Source organism: Camellia sinensis, chromosome 7 (genome assembly GCF_055761805.1).
Source record: "Camellia sinensis isolate YWXY chromosome 7, ASM5576180v1, whole genome shotgun sequence".
NCBI classification, from domain to species: domain Eukaryota; kingdom Viridiplantae; phylum Streptophyta; class Magnoliopsida; order Ericales; family Theaceae; genus Camellia; species Camellia sinensis.
In genome coordinates, this window is record NC_138967.1 from 70,418,341 (window position 1) to 70,437,657 (window position 19,317).

The 19,317-nt window shown below is 35.3% G+C and overlaps 1 protein-coding gene across 15 annotated transcripts in view; it reads right to left on the reverse strand.

Annotated features, from left to right (window-relative positions):
• Positions 1-3,544: 3,544 nt before the first annotated feature.
• LOC114301175 (5'-3' exonuclease family protein) overlaps positions 3,545-19,317 on the reverse strand; it is a 92,416-nt gene continuing 76,643 nt past the window's right edge. For 5 of the 15 annotated variants that reach the window (XM_082878182.1, XM_082878179.1, XM_082878175.1 and 2 more), the window contains 5 exons: positions 15,227-15,277; positions 10,047-10,105; positions 9,389-9,433; positions 5,962-6,036; positions 3,545-3,946 (listed from right to left, as the gene is read on the reverse strand). In XM_082878182.1, coding sequence (XP_082734308.1) covers positions 3,818-3,946; positions 5,962-6,036; positions 9,389-9,433; positions 10,047-10,105; positions 15,227-15,277 — 359 coding nt within the window. In that variant the 3' untranslated portion in view covers positions 3,545-3,817. Of the gene's footprint in view, positions 3,947-5,961; positions 6,037-9,388; positions 9,903-10,046; positions 10,106-15,226; positions 15,278-19,317 lie in introns of those variants that run through there. The other 10 variants (XR_014335473.1, XR_014335472.1, XM_082878180.1 and 7 more) reach the window with 7 other exon arrangements.

Here is a 19,317-nt window from a genome sequence, read left to right on the forward strand (position 1 = left end):
CATTTTTTCAAGATCAGATATATGTATAGTTCCACCGTAGCATAGTAATCATATTTGTTTTGAATGTTGTCACTCACCACCGAATTCTCTGTAGCCAAATGTTTAATTTTTGTGCTTCAAATGGTGTTGTTAGTGCCACTGTATCAAAAGTTCTGGTTCAATGTATCAAATACATTTTGTGCACTACTTTTTAATTAAATTATAGACATGCAAATCAGAGAAAATTTGTAAAGAAACTCAAAGAAATTCTTTGTGAACAAAGTCAGAGAAATTTCAATTTTCTCTGAATTTTTCTGGTTTGAACTCAAAGAAATTTGAATTTTCTCTGAATAATTTTCTCTACCTTGTTTAATTTTCTCTGTGTTGTTCAATTTTCTCTGGTTTGAACTCAGAGAAATTTGGATTTTCTCTGATTTGAATCCAGGAAATTTTTTTGGAAAGTTCAAAATTTCTTTGGAGAAAATCTTTGAGAAGAATTTCTGTGGACTGAAATTTCTCTGGATCAATGTTGAGGGACCTTAGACATTATGAAAATATTAAATGTCCTTTATGCTATAAAATTTTAATACCAGGGGCCTTAAAAAAAAATCCCCTACAACAAAATATGAAAATGTATTGAATTATATAATTTTTTTTTTTTTTTTGTATTCAGAGAATTTTTTTTTTTAAAAAAAAGTCACAAATATTATACTTTTTAAGCGTATTTAGATTAGGCGTATCTAAAAAATAAAATAAAATAATTGTGTAAAATATGAACAAAAATTCACTAAAAACAAAAAAAAATACGGAAAACAAGAAACTCAATTTTCTAAAACCAAACATGGTTAGTGGTTTTAAATTGTTTTCTTTTCTTTTTTATTGTCCAAAATGTCATTTGCCTTTTGGTTTGGTAAAAAATTATTTTAGTAACTTTTTGACTTTTTAACTAAAATATAAGGTAAACAAAATTGGTATGTTTGAGATAACTTTTTAGATTTTTATAATAAAAAAAAAAGTACAAAAGATAGAGAGAAAAAGAAATTTTTTACTTTTTATAAAATTTGTTAGCTTTTTAATTTTTTTAGTTACTTTTTGACTTTTAAAGAGTTAGTTAAAGAGCATCTCTAATGGTTGGATAGATAGAGAGTTAGTTATTGCTATAATTTAGCAATAAATAGTGTTAAAATATTTAATTTTAGCAATTTTGCTAGAATGATACAATGTAAAAAAATTTAACTTTTCACACAAAATGTCAAATCAAAATGTTATATGTGGATCCCTAGACAAAGATTTTAGCTATAGATAAAACTTGGAGTTTTTTTTTTAATATTCTAAAAAAAAAATTTAGAGAATTGACCCACTTTTCAAATTATTTGGGAAACTAACTTGCTTTTTGAAATTGAAATTGCATTTTCAACATGCAAATTCATCTTGAAATCACATGTTGAAAATGCAATATGCGATTTCAAATAGTGAAGTCCATGTCATCATAAATTACATTTCTAAAATGTAATTTTAAAAAGCAGGTTAGTTTCCCAAATAGTTTGAAAAGTGGGTCAATTCTATAAATTATTTTTTTTTAGAATATTTAAAAAAATAAAAAAAATGAAAAAAAACTCATAAAACTTGTGCTATATTTGACACAATTTTTACGTATTGGTAATATATAGAAAGTCATATGCCTTACCATTGGAGTGAAAATTTGGAAGCTTCACAATAAAATATAGTAATAGCAAGCCATATAGCACACCATTGAAGATGCTCTAAGCTACAATTGAAAGTTGCCAAATGAGGTACACAATAAGTTTCATTTTCACTTTACTAATTTTGCTTGCATTTATGAAATCATGTCTATCCTCCCGGGGGAATAGCTTCCCTCAAGACACTATCATTTCCATACCTATTGAGGCTTTATTTCGTGAGCCCTACAAGGCCCACGATAGTAATTTGAACCGTTAATCTCATAGTTCTTGAAAGAACATATATGAAATCAATAGACAAATTAACTAATCATGTTTTTGTAAATATGATTTTAAATTAAAACTGTCCACTTTATAAAATAAAATACAATAAGTCAGTATATCTATAGATGTCTGATCAATTTTTTTTTATTTTTTTGTTTTGCTTATATATTTTTCTCTTTAAGACTTACGAAATAAATGGTTCGAATCTTGAGGGGTATGAAGATGTTGGAATCTTTAGGAGAACTACTCCACATTGGGGAAAGTATTGTACTTTTCTTTCTTTTTTGAAACTATAATATCTCCATTATTATTGTCGAGGTAAGATCAACTTACTACCTATCCTTCATTAACTTTGTCATATTTGCATTTCTTGAAACCACCCATTGAAATGGATGCTTCTATCTCAACAATACATGCCAAATTTCAAGACGATTGTAAGTTAGATTAGAAACTCACACATCCATAGGCTAATATTCTTTTTGGTATAATATAACTAAAATTTTGAAAGATGTGAAAATAAGAGATGTTTTGATCTTTGATCAATCTACAATTCTTGTAACACCTAAGTATCATAACATGGCATATACATATTTTCATTTCATAATTGAGTTCTGAAAGTGAGTAACATTGTCTTGTGAAATGTTTGGAGACATGCTTTGATGAATCTTTGAAACATGGTTTAGAAATGTTGGTCTTCGAATAGAGTACACCTATATGCTTTGTGAAAAGACTAGTTTTCAATTGATATAAATGCTTTATGCTTCAACCCTAAGGCCATGTTTGTTTGGGCGGACTGCATTAACATTCCCATGACTAATAGTCCTAGGACTACGAATCCGTTGGATTATGTATTCTATCTTAACTAATAGTCAAGTTTAAAATAATTAGTCCGTACTTCAATTGTTTAACCAAATATCGGATTAATAATTTTATTGGACTATTAGTCTAATCCCAAGCTCATGTCCACCCAAACAAACATGGCCTAAGTGTTTTGTTCAGTTATGGCATTTTATAAGAATAACGATATTCATTCTTACTATAACTTTGATTCAATGTTATTCATTGACTTTTGACTCACTCTTCTTTATATATGTAGAAAATGATGATGAGACCTTATGACCAAAGATTTCAAGCAATGAATACATATACAGACATGGTGACTTGCGTGCTCAATTCTTGGTTGAAAGGACACAGTTTGAAGTCAATGTACACAAATTGCTTGGAAATGAACAAGATGTTCACAATTATGTTAAATATTGTACTCGTTGTAACAAGAAATAGTGAGGTGTTCCAATTTATTTATTTGCACATTTGCGCTGAATGAATATTTATGGAATAACCAAGTTAAAAGAATTGAATGTTTTCGCTACATAAACAAATTATACTCCAAATATTACTGTAGTATCAATTTGTTTTAGTTCGACCTAAGTAGCCTAAAAATTATTGGCCGGTCAATTACTCTGTTCAGGTAAAAAAAAAGCTCGTGACAATTCCATTAGCATATAGCATTTTTTAGTATACAAGGAAAATGTAATCAACCAGACAAATTTGTGAAAAATGAATCTACCTAGGGGGTGTAAAATTAAGAAGACTTGCACAAGTTGTAAATGGATCATGCCCCCATTACTATAGTTTCATTATAAAATGATAACACAAACAATGCCAAAAACTGTCTTTTGAGAACATTAAAACAAACCTGAGCCCTTGAAAAAAATGGACCAATAGAAAACTACTAGGATGGAATTGCCAGCTTTGCACCTACACTCATTGAATTAAGTAAGGTCTAACCATCATTTCCTACATATATAAAGAAGAGGGGTGAGTCAAAAGTAAACTATAAACAGTTAGTGCACTTGATTGTCATATGAATCATCTCATCTCATCTCATCTTTCTCAAGCTTCTTCCACAAATAAAAAACTCTTCTGATGATTGAATCAGCTGAAAATCCTTCTGCATAAGCACTGATTGCCGTCAAGAGGCTTGTGAATTTATCCCCATTGTCCTGTATCCACACAAACAAATCAAATCAAATCAAAGCTTAGAATACCATCTTCAGTTCTCTACTACAGACAACAAGCATTTCATAAATGAGCTTAAGAAGAATATTCTACTCATACACCAAATGCAAGGATTACTTTGGGTCGCATTAGGTTAACTGCAAATGTTAAGGGGCATGTTTCACAATATATACAAGATGTCTTGATTATAAATACAAACAAAAATTCATGTCTACATAAGCCCACATACAAGAGATAGTGGAAGAAATAAGTGATGCAAGTTACATAGTTAACGGCGTTTGGACAAATTAGTCATGATGGTTCAGCAAACAACATTCCTGCAGGGCCACGTTAATCCTCAAACTAATGATATCAAGATATGTTATTATTGCTTGAATCCGACATGCTTAGAGATCAAGTAATAGTTCAGCCACCAAGCAAAAAGTAAAAAAGAAAAAGTCATAGTTCGGAGACAAGTAAATAACTGATAGTGGTCGCTGTTCACTTTAGAATGTTGCAATCTTTTTCATAACAAAAACAAGAAGTAGGTGAAATAACCTCCTGGATACATTTCCTATTAAGAAGACGATCTTCTTCCATAGCAATGATCAACTGTTTATTCAATGAAATATATTATGTTGCTTATGAGCTCAACAATCACAATCCTCCTTAAAAGACATAAATCCAACAAATAAAAGAAAGCACAAAAAGAGATTAAAGACACGCAAACTATAAAAGAAAGCTCAATGGCAGATGCAGTTACGCATGCATACAAGCAATACAAGCAAAGGTTTTGATGTGGGACATGTTATACAATAGTTGATATATAAGGACATGATCACACTGTCTAATTGGAAAGACATACTTCATAGCAAGAGATGTGGAACCAAATCCTGCCAACCATAAAGTTATTTAAAATCATAATATAATCTCTTGACATTCAAAAAAATGGACCCAAAAAAACCTAAATAGAGTATAATTAGAAGAAAGAGTAAGTGGAAACATTGTATTTTAAAACCAAAAAAAATTAAAACGTGTATGCTTATTATTAAAAAAATAATAATAAAAAAAATAAAAAAAACTGTTGTGGCATTGTCAAGTCATGTTAAATCATATTTAATTCTTGGTGTAAGTTACTTTAACCTTAAACATTCTTACAAGATGCATACTAATATTTTGTACGAAAAAACTGAGAAACAAAAGTTAAGAACCTGTTGGATCTGATTTGATCCTATTAGACCCTATGATCACTAAAATAACAAAAAATTATACCTAGGTATTGGTTATTTTCGTACTAAACACTTAGAAATTTTATTATGGCATTTTCACCACACACACACACACACACACCAAAAAAAAGGGTAAAGAGAGGTCAGAATCTATCAGATCGAATAGTTCAAGAATCCCATGAATCATATAACCTAAATCTAAACATGAAAGAAATGTGTGATTGACCATCAATTTTATCCCAAAATAGATTCACTAATAGATTCACATTGATCTACACATGAATCATGAATCGAATTGTGAATCGTAAGATTTTAATAATAGAGTTCAATGTACTGGGTGGAGCAGAAAACCTGCAGATGACTTCCCCCTCCTTGTTACCCATAACCATACTTGTGAATTAACAAACCCATAAACCCAAAAGGGAATTCATTTCATCCCTTTCTAAAAGTGTACTTTCTTCATAACACCAATATATTTCATGTGTGAAGATGATGAAACCTTCACACATCCTATATCTTATGGCATGCAGATAACTAGCTCCAAAGTCCAGCACATGTGTGCCCAAGGTTAACGACACAAAGGACAATGATTCTAAGCAAGGACCTAAATAGACCCCGATTTGGGTTCCATGGCATGGCTCTAGCTAAATTAAATAGCCAGCAAGGCTGTAGTTGCAATAGTGATAAATAATGCTTGACAGACAGATTGAATATACTATATAAAACTTCATGTGGGTTGTTTTCATCATTATTAGGGGAAAAGAGGTCTTCTGAATACGCTATGTACAAACCTCTGGTTTCTTAAATCTCAGATCATTGGTTGAAAATGGAACCATGTAAAATGGAAGATCTGAACGTAGCAGTGCCTGCAATAAGGTGAAACAATTATAAGCATAAGAGACCATGGAAAAGGGTGTCCAAGCATGTTATTACTAGATAGAAATGAAATGTCAATTACCAACCAGTTTGAAAAAAACAAGAGATCTGCAACACTGACTCATACAGAATATAATAAAACTAAGCAAGCATAATTTCCACATTTATCCAATGAGGACGGCCACAGGGCCTTTTTTACTGATGTCATTTGCTAGAATTTGACAATGCTAGGATACTCCTATACACTAATTGAGGAGGTTAAAGATCTTAGACTAATGTGATCGTCCACTTCATGCTAAATGTTATTTTACTAATCAGAATTAGCGGTAATTAAATATGATTAGTGAGTCTTAATTAGGATTAATTAAGTTAAGCATGATTAAGTTAAACCTAGATTAATTAGTGCAAACCTTGGTTAACCAAGCTAAGTAAGCAAGATTAGACAATTAATTGAAGCATGAACAAAGGTGATACATACACCTCTCCTTTTTGTCTCAAATTAGTTTTTGTCCCATCTTCACTTCAATAAAACCAAAGAGAGAAAAATTCTGCAGGAGAAACAAAAGCTAGAAGAAACAAGAAGAAAGGAGAAAAAGAGAGAAAGCAGAAAGAAAAGGAAACCCTAAGCAAAACTTAGCTCAACTCCATTCTAGAAAGTGTTCTAAGGTACGATTTTCATTCCTTCTCTTGTAGTAAACCCTCCTAGCATCTAAGATTGACAAAAATTCTGCAGGAGAAACAAAAGCTAGAAGAAACAAGAAGAAAGGAGAAAAAGAGAGAAAAGGAAACCCTAAGCAAAACTTAGCTCAAATCCATTCTAGAAAGTGCTCTAAGGTAAGATTTTTCATTCTTTTTCTTGTAGTAAACCCTCCTAGCATCTAAGATTGAGAAAAAGTTAGGGTCAATTTGAATTAACAAGGAAGAAATGAGGGAAAGAATGAGAAAGGTTGAGTTAGGTTAAAGAACTAGGTAGGTGGCTTAGAATTTCAGCACTTTGATTTAGTTTTTGATGTTCTGGATGCATTTGAGCCTCTATCTTCACATGTTCCTTTGATTTTCAAGAGTTTTGTAACTTAAATTCATATTTTGGAGGAAAGAAAAGAAAGGTTTTAGATAAGGATTAAATTCATGAAGTTCTTGACAAATTTTGTAATTTGAACCTTTAATCTTGAAACCAAACTAAGTTTTGATGTTTATGATTTGGAAAATGATCATATTTTCATGGTTGGCATTAAATTTGCATGATTTAGATTGAGTTTGCATGAACCCTAGCTTAGAACTTGACGGGAGTAAGCCTAGAACAACGGGAAAATTTTGTGCAGGCTGTTTTGCCCAGTCCCGCACATGCGGCTGAGAGCCCCGCATGTGCGGCCAGGTCCCCAGAAAACATTTGCAGTTCTGAAATAAAGGCATGTGCTGCCCGCATGTGCCCCTTCCTCCCCCGCATGTGTGGCCTAAGCCCTGCACGTGCTCAAACCCCCTGTTTTGAGCACTTGTTGGTTTTGTAAGCCTCTTTCACATAGGACACTCCTTGTATACATTTAACACTTGTTTGAGACTTGAATTAGACCTAGAATAACACTAAACACTTGAGAGAAGTTTAGGAAAACATTAAGCCAAGTTAGGCATACGATTTGTTATATTTGTGCATGTAAGCTAGGTGCTTCAATGTTTTGTTTTGGTTTTGTGTAGGTTAAGCGTTGAAGGAGAATATACCTTCGTTCACGGAGCCATTTGTGAATAGTAGTGTAGTAAAGTTATGTTTGTTAAAACTATGATTCAAAATGCAAACCTATACTATGTTTGTGAAAGTTAAGCTACTGTTTTGTTATGAATAAACATCTTACATTCTTGTATCATGTATTAAGATGACATCTTGGATCTTGTTTTCTTATTGGGAAATCATGCCAATAACCTCTAGCTAACTGAGCTCCTCTTGCACCTGTTGTGGACTCTTGATGTTCTAGAAACGCTTGGAATGTTCATCGCTATGTATATGCTTGCAAGTTAAGCTTTGTTCTATCTTGATGAAATTATATTATGTTTGAAACATAATCTTGTGCTTGGTTTTATTAAAAATCATTAGTGTTCATTCATTTACCACTTTATCATATTACTATTCACTGAGCAATGGCTTACCCCTCTCACATATTTGTATGTAGGTGATGATGAAAAGCACGGTCAGGATGAGAAGTCAAACTAGAAGCATTTTCCTTTTGTTTTGTACTCTTCGGAGCCGCAACTTAGAGACGATAGCCTTGTATATATGTTTTGGTTTTTGTTAAGGTTATGTTGTGAATTCTGTACATTTCCTTTTGTTGTTTGGACTTGTAAATGTCAAGATAATAATATGAGAAGCATGCTTGTTTTGTTTACATACGACTTATGCACATGCTCTGAGTGGACTCTTGGTAATTAATAGACAAATGATTCCGCATAAGCTCCAATGTTATTAGTCTAGTCTTGCTAGGCTTTCGGTAGTCAAGCCGGACACAATGCTATCCTATTTGGGGCAGAATGGGGTCGCGACACTTGGCCACTGAAGGTGCCAGGTGTCTTAGCGGGTAACCTTTGGACCAAAATAAAAAGACCAATAATAAATTCTTTTGACTTTGAGTAAGGTAAAGGAATTATGAAAAATTCACCAATCCTTTTGGGAGACCAATGTGAAGGAAAAATCCCTAACGCAGTGTGATTTGTTGGATTTAACTACTAGCAAGGGTGAGAATATGATTTTAAAGACAATATTACAAAGAAAAATCTATAAAGCAATACTGTTAGTTCAACTGCAAATGCATGAATCCAATTGTGTGTCAAATTCTCCATAAGCACTATTTCTCCTTTGACAAAACCAATAGGGAGATGGACTATTTAAAGCAAGCCAACACCAATGTCGAATAAAGTGTGGTCCACCACATACAGCATTCACCCATCATCAGATTGTGTGATTAAAGGTCCCAAGATAGCCTAGATCACTAATGCATCCACCACATCACTCACACACACATGCACGCGCGCGCACACACACACACACACACACACACACACACACAGAAAAGTAAAATCAAGGAAAAGAACAGAAGTTCTAAGGAAACCCTGATAAATACACAGAAATATTCTCATAATGATAGTCAGGGTATAGTCATTGTCGATAAGATCTATATTCTATAAACAGGCAGCTACAGAGATTCTTGCATGCACTCTCCATATATGTAAAGATGTTTTTATGTTTCACTTTATATATGAATAACAAATGAGATAATGTCTGAGGACTCATAATTGTAATTTTCCATAGAAAATAAAGTCATAAGAACAAACGATAGCAAAGGCAGAGAGGATTACCAAGTTCTTGCTAAGGATAGCCTGATCAGCATTTGATATCAAGGCCTACAAGTGAAAAATCAAGTCTTCTTTTTATTTTATCAAATAAAATAAAAAGGCCTTTACATTTTACCAACCAAAAACAAAAATAAATAGTATTATAATTCAATAATAGGCCTCAGCAATCCAAAATATCTTATTGCACCATTTTCTTTTCTGTTCTTCACAGTACTCTCGCTTTTAAGGACCAAACAGAGCTAGTTTTGTATCCATGTTTTGCTTATATAACACAGACAACTTTGACCTGGAGTACAAGCACCTCATGCAGCATTGAGAAATTGGGGTTGGAGTAGCACTTGAAAAAGACCTGACTGGACACAGATCCACATCATGTAGATCCAAATCCAAATAAATGTAGGATCAGCACTATAATCCAACCCTCTTATAAAGACAGCTGATCTCATCAAAAATTCAAAGGTTCCTTAAGAACCACTGGTGGTATTCAGATCCAGCTCATCCAACCTATATATTCAAGCTGTAACAGTCCAATCAAAAAGACAAACTTGAATCCCATTGCAAGGACTCAACTGGATCGATCTGATTAATTGAGCTCCATTTCAAATGGGTCTTATGGAAAGGAATGGAAAGTGTGTGACCTTCAATCTAAACAATTACCAACCTGTCTAATACGTTCCTCCTCAACTCGATCAATTTGTTGCAACAAATTCTCCAATGAACCTATACATATAGAAGTGGAGTACAGAGTTAGAAAATTTAGTATTACATTCTCAAGTGGTCGAAAAATATAAAAGACAAAAGAAAAATAAATGAGACTACTAGTTGATAAATATGAAATAAAACTATAAACAACTGATTGACTATTATGCTCAATAAGTCAATTAAACTCCTCAAGTGTATCACAAAATTTATAGTCAGTCTAATTGACTCACATTACACAGATCAATACCAATCCAGGCTCATACTCATATAGCACAGGCTATTAACTAGAGCAAGTTATTGACAATATAATGTAACTCATCACCTTGTCAATCATTTCAACTTCACGACTTAATTATGAAATTGCAATATAATTAACAAAGTTTGTTGTTTCTTTCTAGAGAAAGAAAAACAGTGGAACACCCAGGCAGTTTCAATGCAAGCACACTTAACCAAAAGGAGATTCTTATCATGATAACCCTTCAGATTTCCAATCAGTTTTATAACACTCCCATATTTGTATTCAGTATCAATACTCAACTCAAAACAAAAGAAGCATCCGATAGAAAGACATTGTTGTTCCCCAAATACAAAGGTTGACCCGGAGACAGATTTACTAAACCATCAAGGCATTCTAGGTCACTTGTTAATCACTTCGTTTGAAGGTTACTGCAAGCAACAGTTGTAAATCTATAGCAAATAGTGTACTGCCTGCAAAAGGCAATAAGATACAAAATTGAACTCCAAGAAAGCATAGGAAACCCATAATTTTCATCTCTTGATGCAGCAACAATTTTTATAAAAGAAAAATTCCCAACGTTGGTCCCTGTTAATCAAGGGTATTGACAGGGGCATGACTGTAGACAAACCTAACAATAGTTTGGCAATTAACAAGAGCTTATGGACATGGCTGACATGATAGCAAAGAATATTGTCTAATGGTGAATGTTAAATAAGGGAAACTTAATTTCACAGAGAGATGGGGGACCGCACAATTTCTCTTTCTCATTTGTGTTGCAACAGTATAAAGTCTAGTATAGAGCAACAACATCAAATGGAAAAACTAAATATTTTAAAATGTGAAAAAGATTAGTGATGGCCAGCATGGAATAAAGAAAAATGGCAAATTTGGAATTTCATATGGAGCCTAAAATGCACAACCACAGACACGTGACACGACACGGACACACCAACAACTTTAAAGACATGACACATGGGAGACACATGCAATGTCATATATATGAATATTTAAGTTAAGGATAATAATTTTTGAAGTCCGACGGCGAAGAATATGTATAAATTTATATTGTTTTTGTTTTATCATTGAATTCTAAGTTATTTTATTCAAACTTGTAATATGTTTTATGTGTATCCAAGTGTTGGGAAGTGTCCAACAAATGTCGTGTCGTGTGAACATTACACGTTACCTCCTTAAAGGTGCCCGTGCTTCTTAGCATGGAGCAAGTTGACCTTTTCACTATCCAACTGCGAAATAGTCCCTTAAACATTCTATAGTTAGATATCCATAGACTCATTAGCTACCAATATTGCATCCAAAATTGGCCTTCCTACAAAAGCATTTTGAGATTTTGATATGTTCAACCCTATCACCTTCCTCGACCTCAAAGCTAGAACTTAGAAATGATTTTATACACTACCAATCAAGCTAATTGGCATGTTATCACTAGTATCAACTTCACAACTTCTCTTTGGAACTAGAACAATAAAGGAAACATTCAAACTCCTTAAACTCTTCAATCTCAAAGAAGAAATGCATCACTTTTACCACTTCACACTAAGTCATGCTCTCGTACCATTAGAAGAAAGTGTGAACCCATCTGGCCATAGAGCTTTATCCGCATTGAGGCTTTTTAAACCACACAACAGGAAAGGTTGCTCCATTGCAACCTAGTCATCCTGTAAGAAAATATATGTATTATTGATTGATTGATGTTGATGTGTTACAAGATTGATAAATTACAATTCCTATACAATCTATATATAGAAGAAAATGTGGTAGTAGGTGTAGTGGAGGTGATAGTGGGTTAGGTTGGGTTAGGTGAAGTGGAGTGTGTGGTGAAGTGGAGGTAGGTGAAGTGGAGTGTGTAGTGGAGTAGGTGAAGGTAAAGATGGGAAATTCTAACAGCCCCCCGCAAACTCAAGGAGGAGAGAAACTAACCAACTTGAGTTTGGAGAGAGTAACAAAACAAGAAAATACATAAAAATAAAAAAGGATAGGAGACACTGTATGGTCGTGTCAGACCGTTGGTGAAGACACTGAATGGTGGTGTCATAACGTTGTAGAGGACACTGTATGGGGGTGTCATAACGTTGTAGAGGACACTGTATGGGGGTGTCATAACGTTGTAGAGGACACGGTATGGTGGTGTCATAATGGTGTAGAGGACACTGGATGGCGGTGTCAGACCGCTGTAGAAGACAGTTTATGGGGTCATGTCGGACCGTTGTAGAAGACAGTTTATGGGGTCATGTCGGACCGTTGTAGAAAAACAGTTTATGGGGTCATGTCGGACCGTTGTAGAAAAATAGTTTATGGGGTCATGTCGGACCGTTTGTAGAAGACAGTTTATGGGGTCATGTCGGACCGTGGTAGAAGACAGTTTATGGGGTCATGTCGGACCGTTGTAGAAGACAATGTTGTGACAGTTTACGGAGTCTTGCTGGACCCTTGTAGAAACTAACCGGAATCAATGTCGGGACAGTTTACAAAGTCTTGTCGGACCCATGAAGGAGCTAACCAGAATCAATGTCGGGACAGTTTACAGAGTCTTGTCGGACCCTTGTAGAAACTAACCGGAATCAATGTCGGGACAGTTTACAGAGTCTTGTCGGACCCTTGTAGAAACTAACCGGAATCTATGTCGGGACAGTTTACAGAGTCTTGTCGGACAATGTGACGCCACTGGAAATCTGTCACTGGAGATCTCCCAAACAGAAGCTCCCATTCCGACGAGATGAAAGTGGCGGATCTTTATTCTGAAAAATTCGATGATTCATGTTTGGGTTGAGACTCTGGAGTCATGGGACATGGCAGCGGATGGAAGGGGTATGTGTAGAGGTCCGGCGGACGGCCAAGGCGAGGCTGCCGCCCGCCGGTGAAGCAGAATGATCAGGTTCTTAACTCTGCTCTGATACCATGTAAGAAAATATATGTATTATTGATTGATTGATGTTGATGTGTTACAAGATTGATAAATTACAATTCCTATACAATCTATATATAGAAGAAAATGTGGTAGTAGGTGTAGTGGAGGTGATAGTGGGTTAGGTTGGGTTAGGTGAAGTGGAGTGTGTGGTGAAGTGGAGGTAGGTGAAGTGGAGTGTGTAGTGGAGTAGGTGAAGGTAAAGATGGGAAATTCTAACACATCCTACGTTTTTTTTTTTTTTGTTTTTTTTTTTTTTTTTTGAACTTAAGTCATCATAAGTTCAAATCATACAAGCAACCTCTTTGCACACTAGGGAGGTTGCATACATCTGACCCTCCCTAAACCCCGCAATGGTAGGAGACTTATGCACTAGGACTGCACTTTAGGCTACTGAAAGCCTCCATGACCTCCTCTAAGAAAATTCTTTCCAACTAGGCCTATAAATGAACCGAGTAGTATGTAATTAAAGTTTAGCTTGAAGACTTACCGAGCTTCAAAGTTTGTTCAACCTAAGAAGCCTGGACACATAAAAGGTGGGACATCCATGTCAGACACATGTCCGATAGCGACACTTCCCAATATATGCCAATCACTAGTTTACAGAAGTACTGTTATTTTTTTACCCAAATACAGTTTGGACACAATTGTCCATCACTTAGATAAACATGAAAATAATTATACATTTGAACAAAATAACATAGGATACAATGATAAATGTATATATATATTTATAGAACATAGTGTTATCTTGTATTTTATTAGCTTTGAATGATATATTCATATATATATAATAAATATATAAAACTATATATTTTGTGTGTGCTGTCCTCCTCTCGTGTCATGTGTTATATGTTTTGCAATTTGTTCGGTCAGTGTGTCCATGTCCATACTTCTTAGCGTTAAGCTTGGCTTGTTTACTTTTCCAGCCGATCTCAAACAAAGTTTAATCAAGTCAAGCTTGACTAACTTGGTTCGTTTTACAACTCTATTTCCAGCCAAATTCTCTCCTCCGAAAGAACACTTAACTACAAACAATCTATAAACGGCCTTCTAATCCCCAACTTTGAATATAGATTCTTATAGAATTCCACAATGCCCTTGGATATTGTTTCTTCCCCAGTCAACTCCAGACCAGCAACTTTAAACTTGCCAATATAATTTGATTTCTTTGCACATTAGCTATTCTGTGAAAAAATGGAATATCTATCTGCCAGCTTTAGCCAAAGTGATATATACTCTCTACCACGAACTCACTTCCTCAAAAGTCATAAACCTCCTCTACACTTTCTCTTCTTAGGAGATACCCTCCTCATTCAACTCTTTAATATTTTAAAGAAGCCTAGTTATCTTAGTTTTCACCCTTGTTGAACACCTTATTTAATTTCTTCAATACTCCTTTAGAAGCTTTAACTTCCTTGCAAGGCAGTAACTTGGAGTGTTATGCACCGTAGACCCCTACCAGTAAGCATTCACCGTAGTCATAAACCCTCTTCTCTCAGCCACATAAACTCAAAGTGAAATGGACTTGGTCCTTCACTAAAACCATCACTATCCAGCAAAATAGACACATGACCCTAAACTGGCTGGCTCACATCTGGAAAAGTTGTCTTCCCAATCCTACAGTCCACTGAGATAAGAAACCAATCAATTCTTGACATTGATGGATTTGCCCCCTTATTTCATTTAAGAAAATAAGAATAAAAAATTACTATTTTCAACTACTTTACCCAATTAATGGAACATGTTTTAATTTTTCTCAATGTTAATGCGACAAAAATAATTAGTCCTTCTTGTAATAGAGAGATAGCTAGAGCTTCTATCGCACAGTAATTAAGGCACATTGTCTGAAAGGGTGATGATGAGGAATTATGAGCTTCATATTTCTTTGTAGACAAAATGGAAAGAACCATCAAATTGATTTTACAACATGCACACAAGTTTGCAAGAGAATAGCAGAAATGACATCTCAACATACCATATTTCATGATCAACTGCACAGCATGCACATTTCCGATTCCTTGAACTCCTACATTTTAAAAACCAATTCATCAACTTTATGCAGAGACGTCTTCTTGTTGATTAGCAATGAAGTAAATATATCAAGTCTAAAAATAAACTTTCAATGGCATTTTGAAGAAGAACACAGAAATAATTAGATACCAACAAAAAAATAATAATACAATCTCTTCCAAGATTTAAAATCCAAAGGAAATTGATGCTTGTCATTCAAAAAAATATATTCATGCTATGTTGGTTGGGGGATTTGAGGAGGAATTTGGAAAGGGAAATTGAAAATGTAAGTAAAATATGAATAAAATATACCTATATTTCACCTAGTTTCACACACATTTTCTCTTTCCCTTTCCCTTTCCAAATCCCTCCCCAAATCTCCCAACCAAACACAACATCAAAAAACATAAATGAAAATAAAAAAGACTAACTAAAATGTATCTACCTCCCCAAAGCCCACTAATCGTTAATGCATCAATTCCACAAATAAATGCAACATGGTAGCAATTTTTGGACAACTTTGGATAGCAAATAGATTTGGAAAACCTTTACTTTCATAGAAACAATACAAATCAAACAAGCAAATAGAGGAACATGAGACTAACAGATTGAAGCGCTTGGAATAGGCGCTTCAGCTAAATTGGGACTGAAGGAATCTAGATCTACAGTTGTGAAAACTATGTTAGATACAGAGTATTGTATTATTGAATTAATTAACGAAGGATTACAAGAGTAATATATATAAGCAAACTAAGCTAATGGGAGCTTCTATTTACACACACCATTTCCATTCTTTGCACATCCTTCTCACTACACACACCTAAAAAATTTATCCCAATTTATTTTACTCACTGCACACACCTTTTATTCCACATCTACCCTCATACACACACACACACCCAGACCCCAAACCCAGCTCTCTGAACGGTGCAAACACGCACACCCACTGAAGCTGCATCTCCCAGCTCTCCAAACGGTGCAAATACACACCCATTGAAGTTGTATCTCTCACACACGTCTCTCACACAAGTCCATCTCTCACACCTTTCATCCCTAAAAGCTTTTTAAAGACATCATTGAAGAATATCATTGAACCATTGAAGGAATTCTTCAACTTAGGTTAGTTTACTTATTTTAATCCTCATTCCTATTTCATTTGTAATGTAGGGTTTGTTTTTACCATTTTCGAAATGAATGAACGCATAGCCCACCGAAATGAGCAATTTGTTCGTCATGCGGAACTTGTTTTCCGAAAATAAGCAAGTTGTTTGGATGTAGAATTCCGAAAACTATCATTTATTTCACTAGTAGAAGTCCGAAATTTTTTCTTTATTTCAACATTCAACTTCCGAATATATTTAATTCGGACAACATTCAACATCTGAAATGAATGTGTTTTTTCGAATTTCAACTTCCGAACAGAATGGACATTTGCGGTTTTCAACTTCAGAACGGTTTTGTTTTGTTTTGTTCAACCCCCCCCCCCCTCTTTTGTATATTCTTTTTACAATTGTATACTCATTAAGTATATTAATTTTTGCAGATAATATGGATCCTGAATGTCAATAATGTGTCCCACCTACTGCTTCAAATAGACGACGTCGTGAATTGGATGTTGACCATGAGCGGGGACAAAGGCGTGGGCAAGGACAAGGTCGGGGTTGTGATCCAATTCCGGTGGAATATGATATCCCCAGTGCCAGTCGAAGCCCGATTCTCCCACTGTCCAAGAAGAGGTCCATACTCATGCTTTTCCAGGTGGACTAACTGATCCATCAATACTGCGGAGTTTCAATAGTCATGTCGCTGCAGCTGTTTGACAGGGGGAGGTAAACATTCCTGAGTAGAAGTGAAATTCATTAATATATGCCCTTTTTTTGTGTTATATGACAGTTTCTAATGAGATATTCATTTCTTTTATAGGAACGAGGGCCCCTAAAATGTCATAATCACTCGTCGAAGATCCTTGCATGGCCATGGTGGTCAGTAGACAACAACACCAGATTCAAAGCCATTAATGAGTAGTCTAGGTTGTCACAGTTAGCTCGTTGCACTTATCGGTTTGTCAACAAGCTTCTAATCTCCAATTTTGTTAAGAGATGGCAACCTGAGACGAACACATTTCATTTGATAGTTGGTGAGATGACCTTGACCTTGGATGATGTTGGCACTATTCTTAGCCTTCCCATTGTAGCAGACCAATCAGCGTACCAGATGTGACGGATCTTCATGGAGCTACACTATTGGTTTCTGGCTTGGGGATTACTGATCGTGTAGCACATGACGAGGTTTCTACTACTGGTGGGAATTTAGTCAGGCTTGAGTGTTTGCGAAGTCAATTTGCTGGTGTCACAGATTCAGACCCAGAGGAGGCCATACAGTGCGCTACTAGAGCTTATTTGTTGTTTCTGTTGGGATGTACGCTCTTTAGTGACAAGAGTGACAGCAAGGTTCCTGTTGTTTACCTTAGCTTATTGATGGATTTGTGATCCATTCATACTTACGCCTGGGGTGCTGCTGCATTAACATTTTTATACAGGCAGTTGAGGTATGCTAGGCAGTCCGGTGTTAAGCAAATGGGTGGTTATATGACTCTTTTGGAGGCATGGATTTATGAGCACTTCCGAGCATTCCGACCTCACCAAAACATGGGCTACAATGAAAACATGTCACACGTGTACCAGTGGACATCTAGGAGAGAGGCGAGTTCCTCCATTGATCATTTCAAATCTTTTCGAGCAGAGCTTGACAGTTTGGTAGCGACTGATATAAGTTTACTCGTCCTGAGATAATTTTAACACTTTACGTTTACAGGTTATTTGGGATCCATACCACAGTTGCAGAGACCAGCATCCATGTAACCTGATTACGTTCTACCATAGATGCTTGAAGTGCTTAGACGTGGTCGAACCCTATCATCCAGATAGAGTTCTGAGGCAGTTTGGCAGGGTTCAAACCATCCCAGAGCCACCGCTAGCTCCCACTCGTGTTAGTCGAGGCAACATATCTGCACGATATACAGTCATGTATAGGATCTGGGAGGCTTGGGATAACCACGTGTTATCTGAGCAGCGGAGGAGCACACTAGTTCGTCAGCCTTGGGAATGCGTACCGAGTTACATGAATTGGTATAAGAATATCACGCACCTATATGTTAAGTACACTGATGAACCACGTGTCCATGAACATTAGGATTTCAGCCAACATGTCGATGTAATATACTATCCTCTTTTATGCATTTGTAACTTACTTTTGCTTTTTGGATATGTTTCCTAAAATATGATATTCTTTTCAAATGCAGCGTATTGCACATGCACTGAGAATTGCACATCTTATCATTCAGGCCGATTATGAGGATGGGATTCGACATTCTCATCGACTTTACCAGGCTATCGAGGCTATGGCGCATGTCCTTAAAGGTCAGCACATTGATGAAGCTTGACCTAGTTCTGCTAGACCTAGTTGTACTGGAGGTCGCTTTTCATCTCCGACATTGACATACAGTCGTAGGCCTCGTCGTAGGCATACAGATGATTCGTGACATGTTATTTGTCAGTTGATGAATTTTTTGTGGTGATTTTGTAAGCTGACATTGCTTACACATCTTTTAATGACATTATAAAAGATATTTTGTTATTAGAATGGAATGGTAACAATGGTTGATGACATTGTAAATGATATTTTCTTATTAGAATGTAGTGGTAACAATGGTCGATAACATTCAATCCATGCCACAGATCACATCAACATCAAAAAACACATCTATTTTTCTTTCATAGTTCTAACATTGTCAAATGCATACATGTGTCATTCGACATCAGCAACATCAAATGTCTCTCAAATAACTACAGTATCATCAATGATGCCCTTGAAATGTTGAATGCGGCGCACATATGCATCATCCCAGTCGACAGCGCAAGGGTGACGGTATTTTCGCCAATTAGTGGCTATAGGAGGAACTGGATAGCCTAGTTGCAAAAAAACCTGCACCAAATGTCAATTAAATTAGTAGTAATACCTTATAACTTCCTGTACATGCACAAAATGATAAGTTTC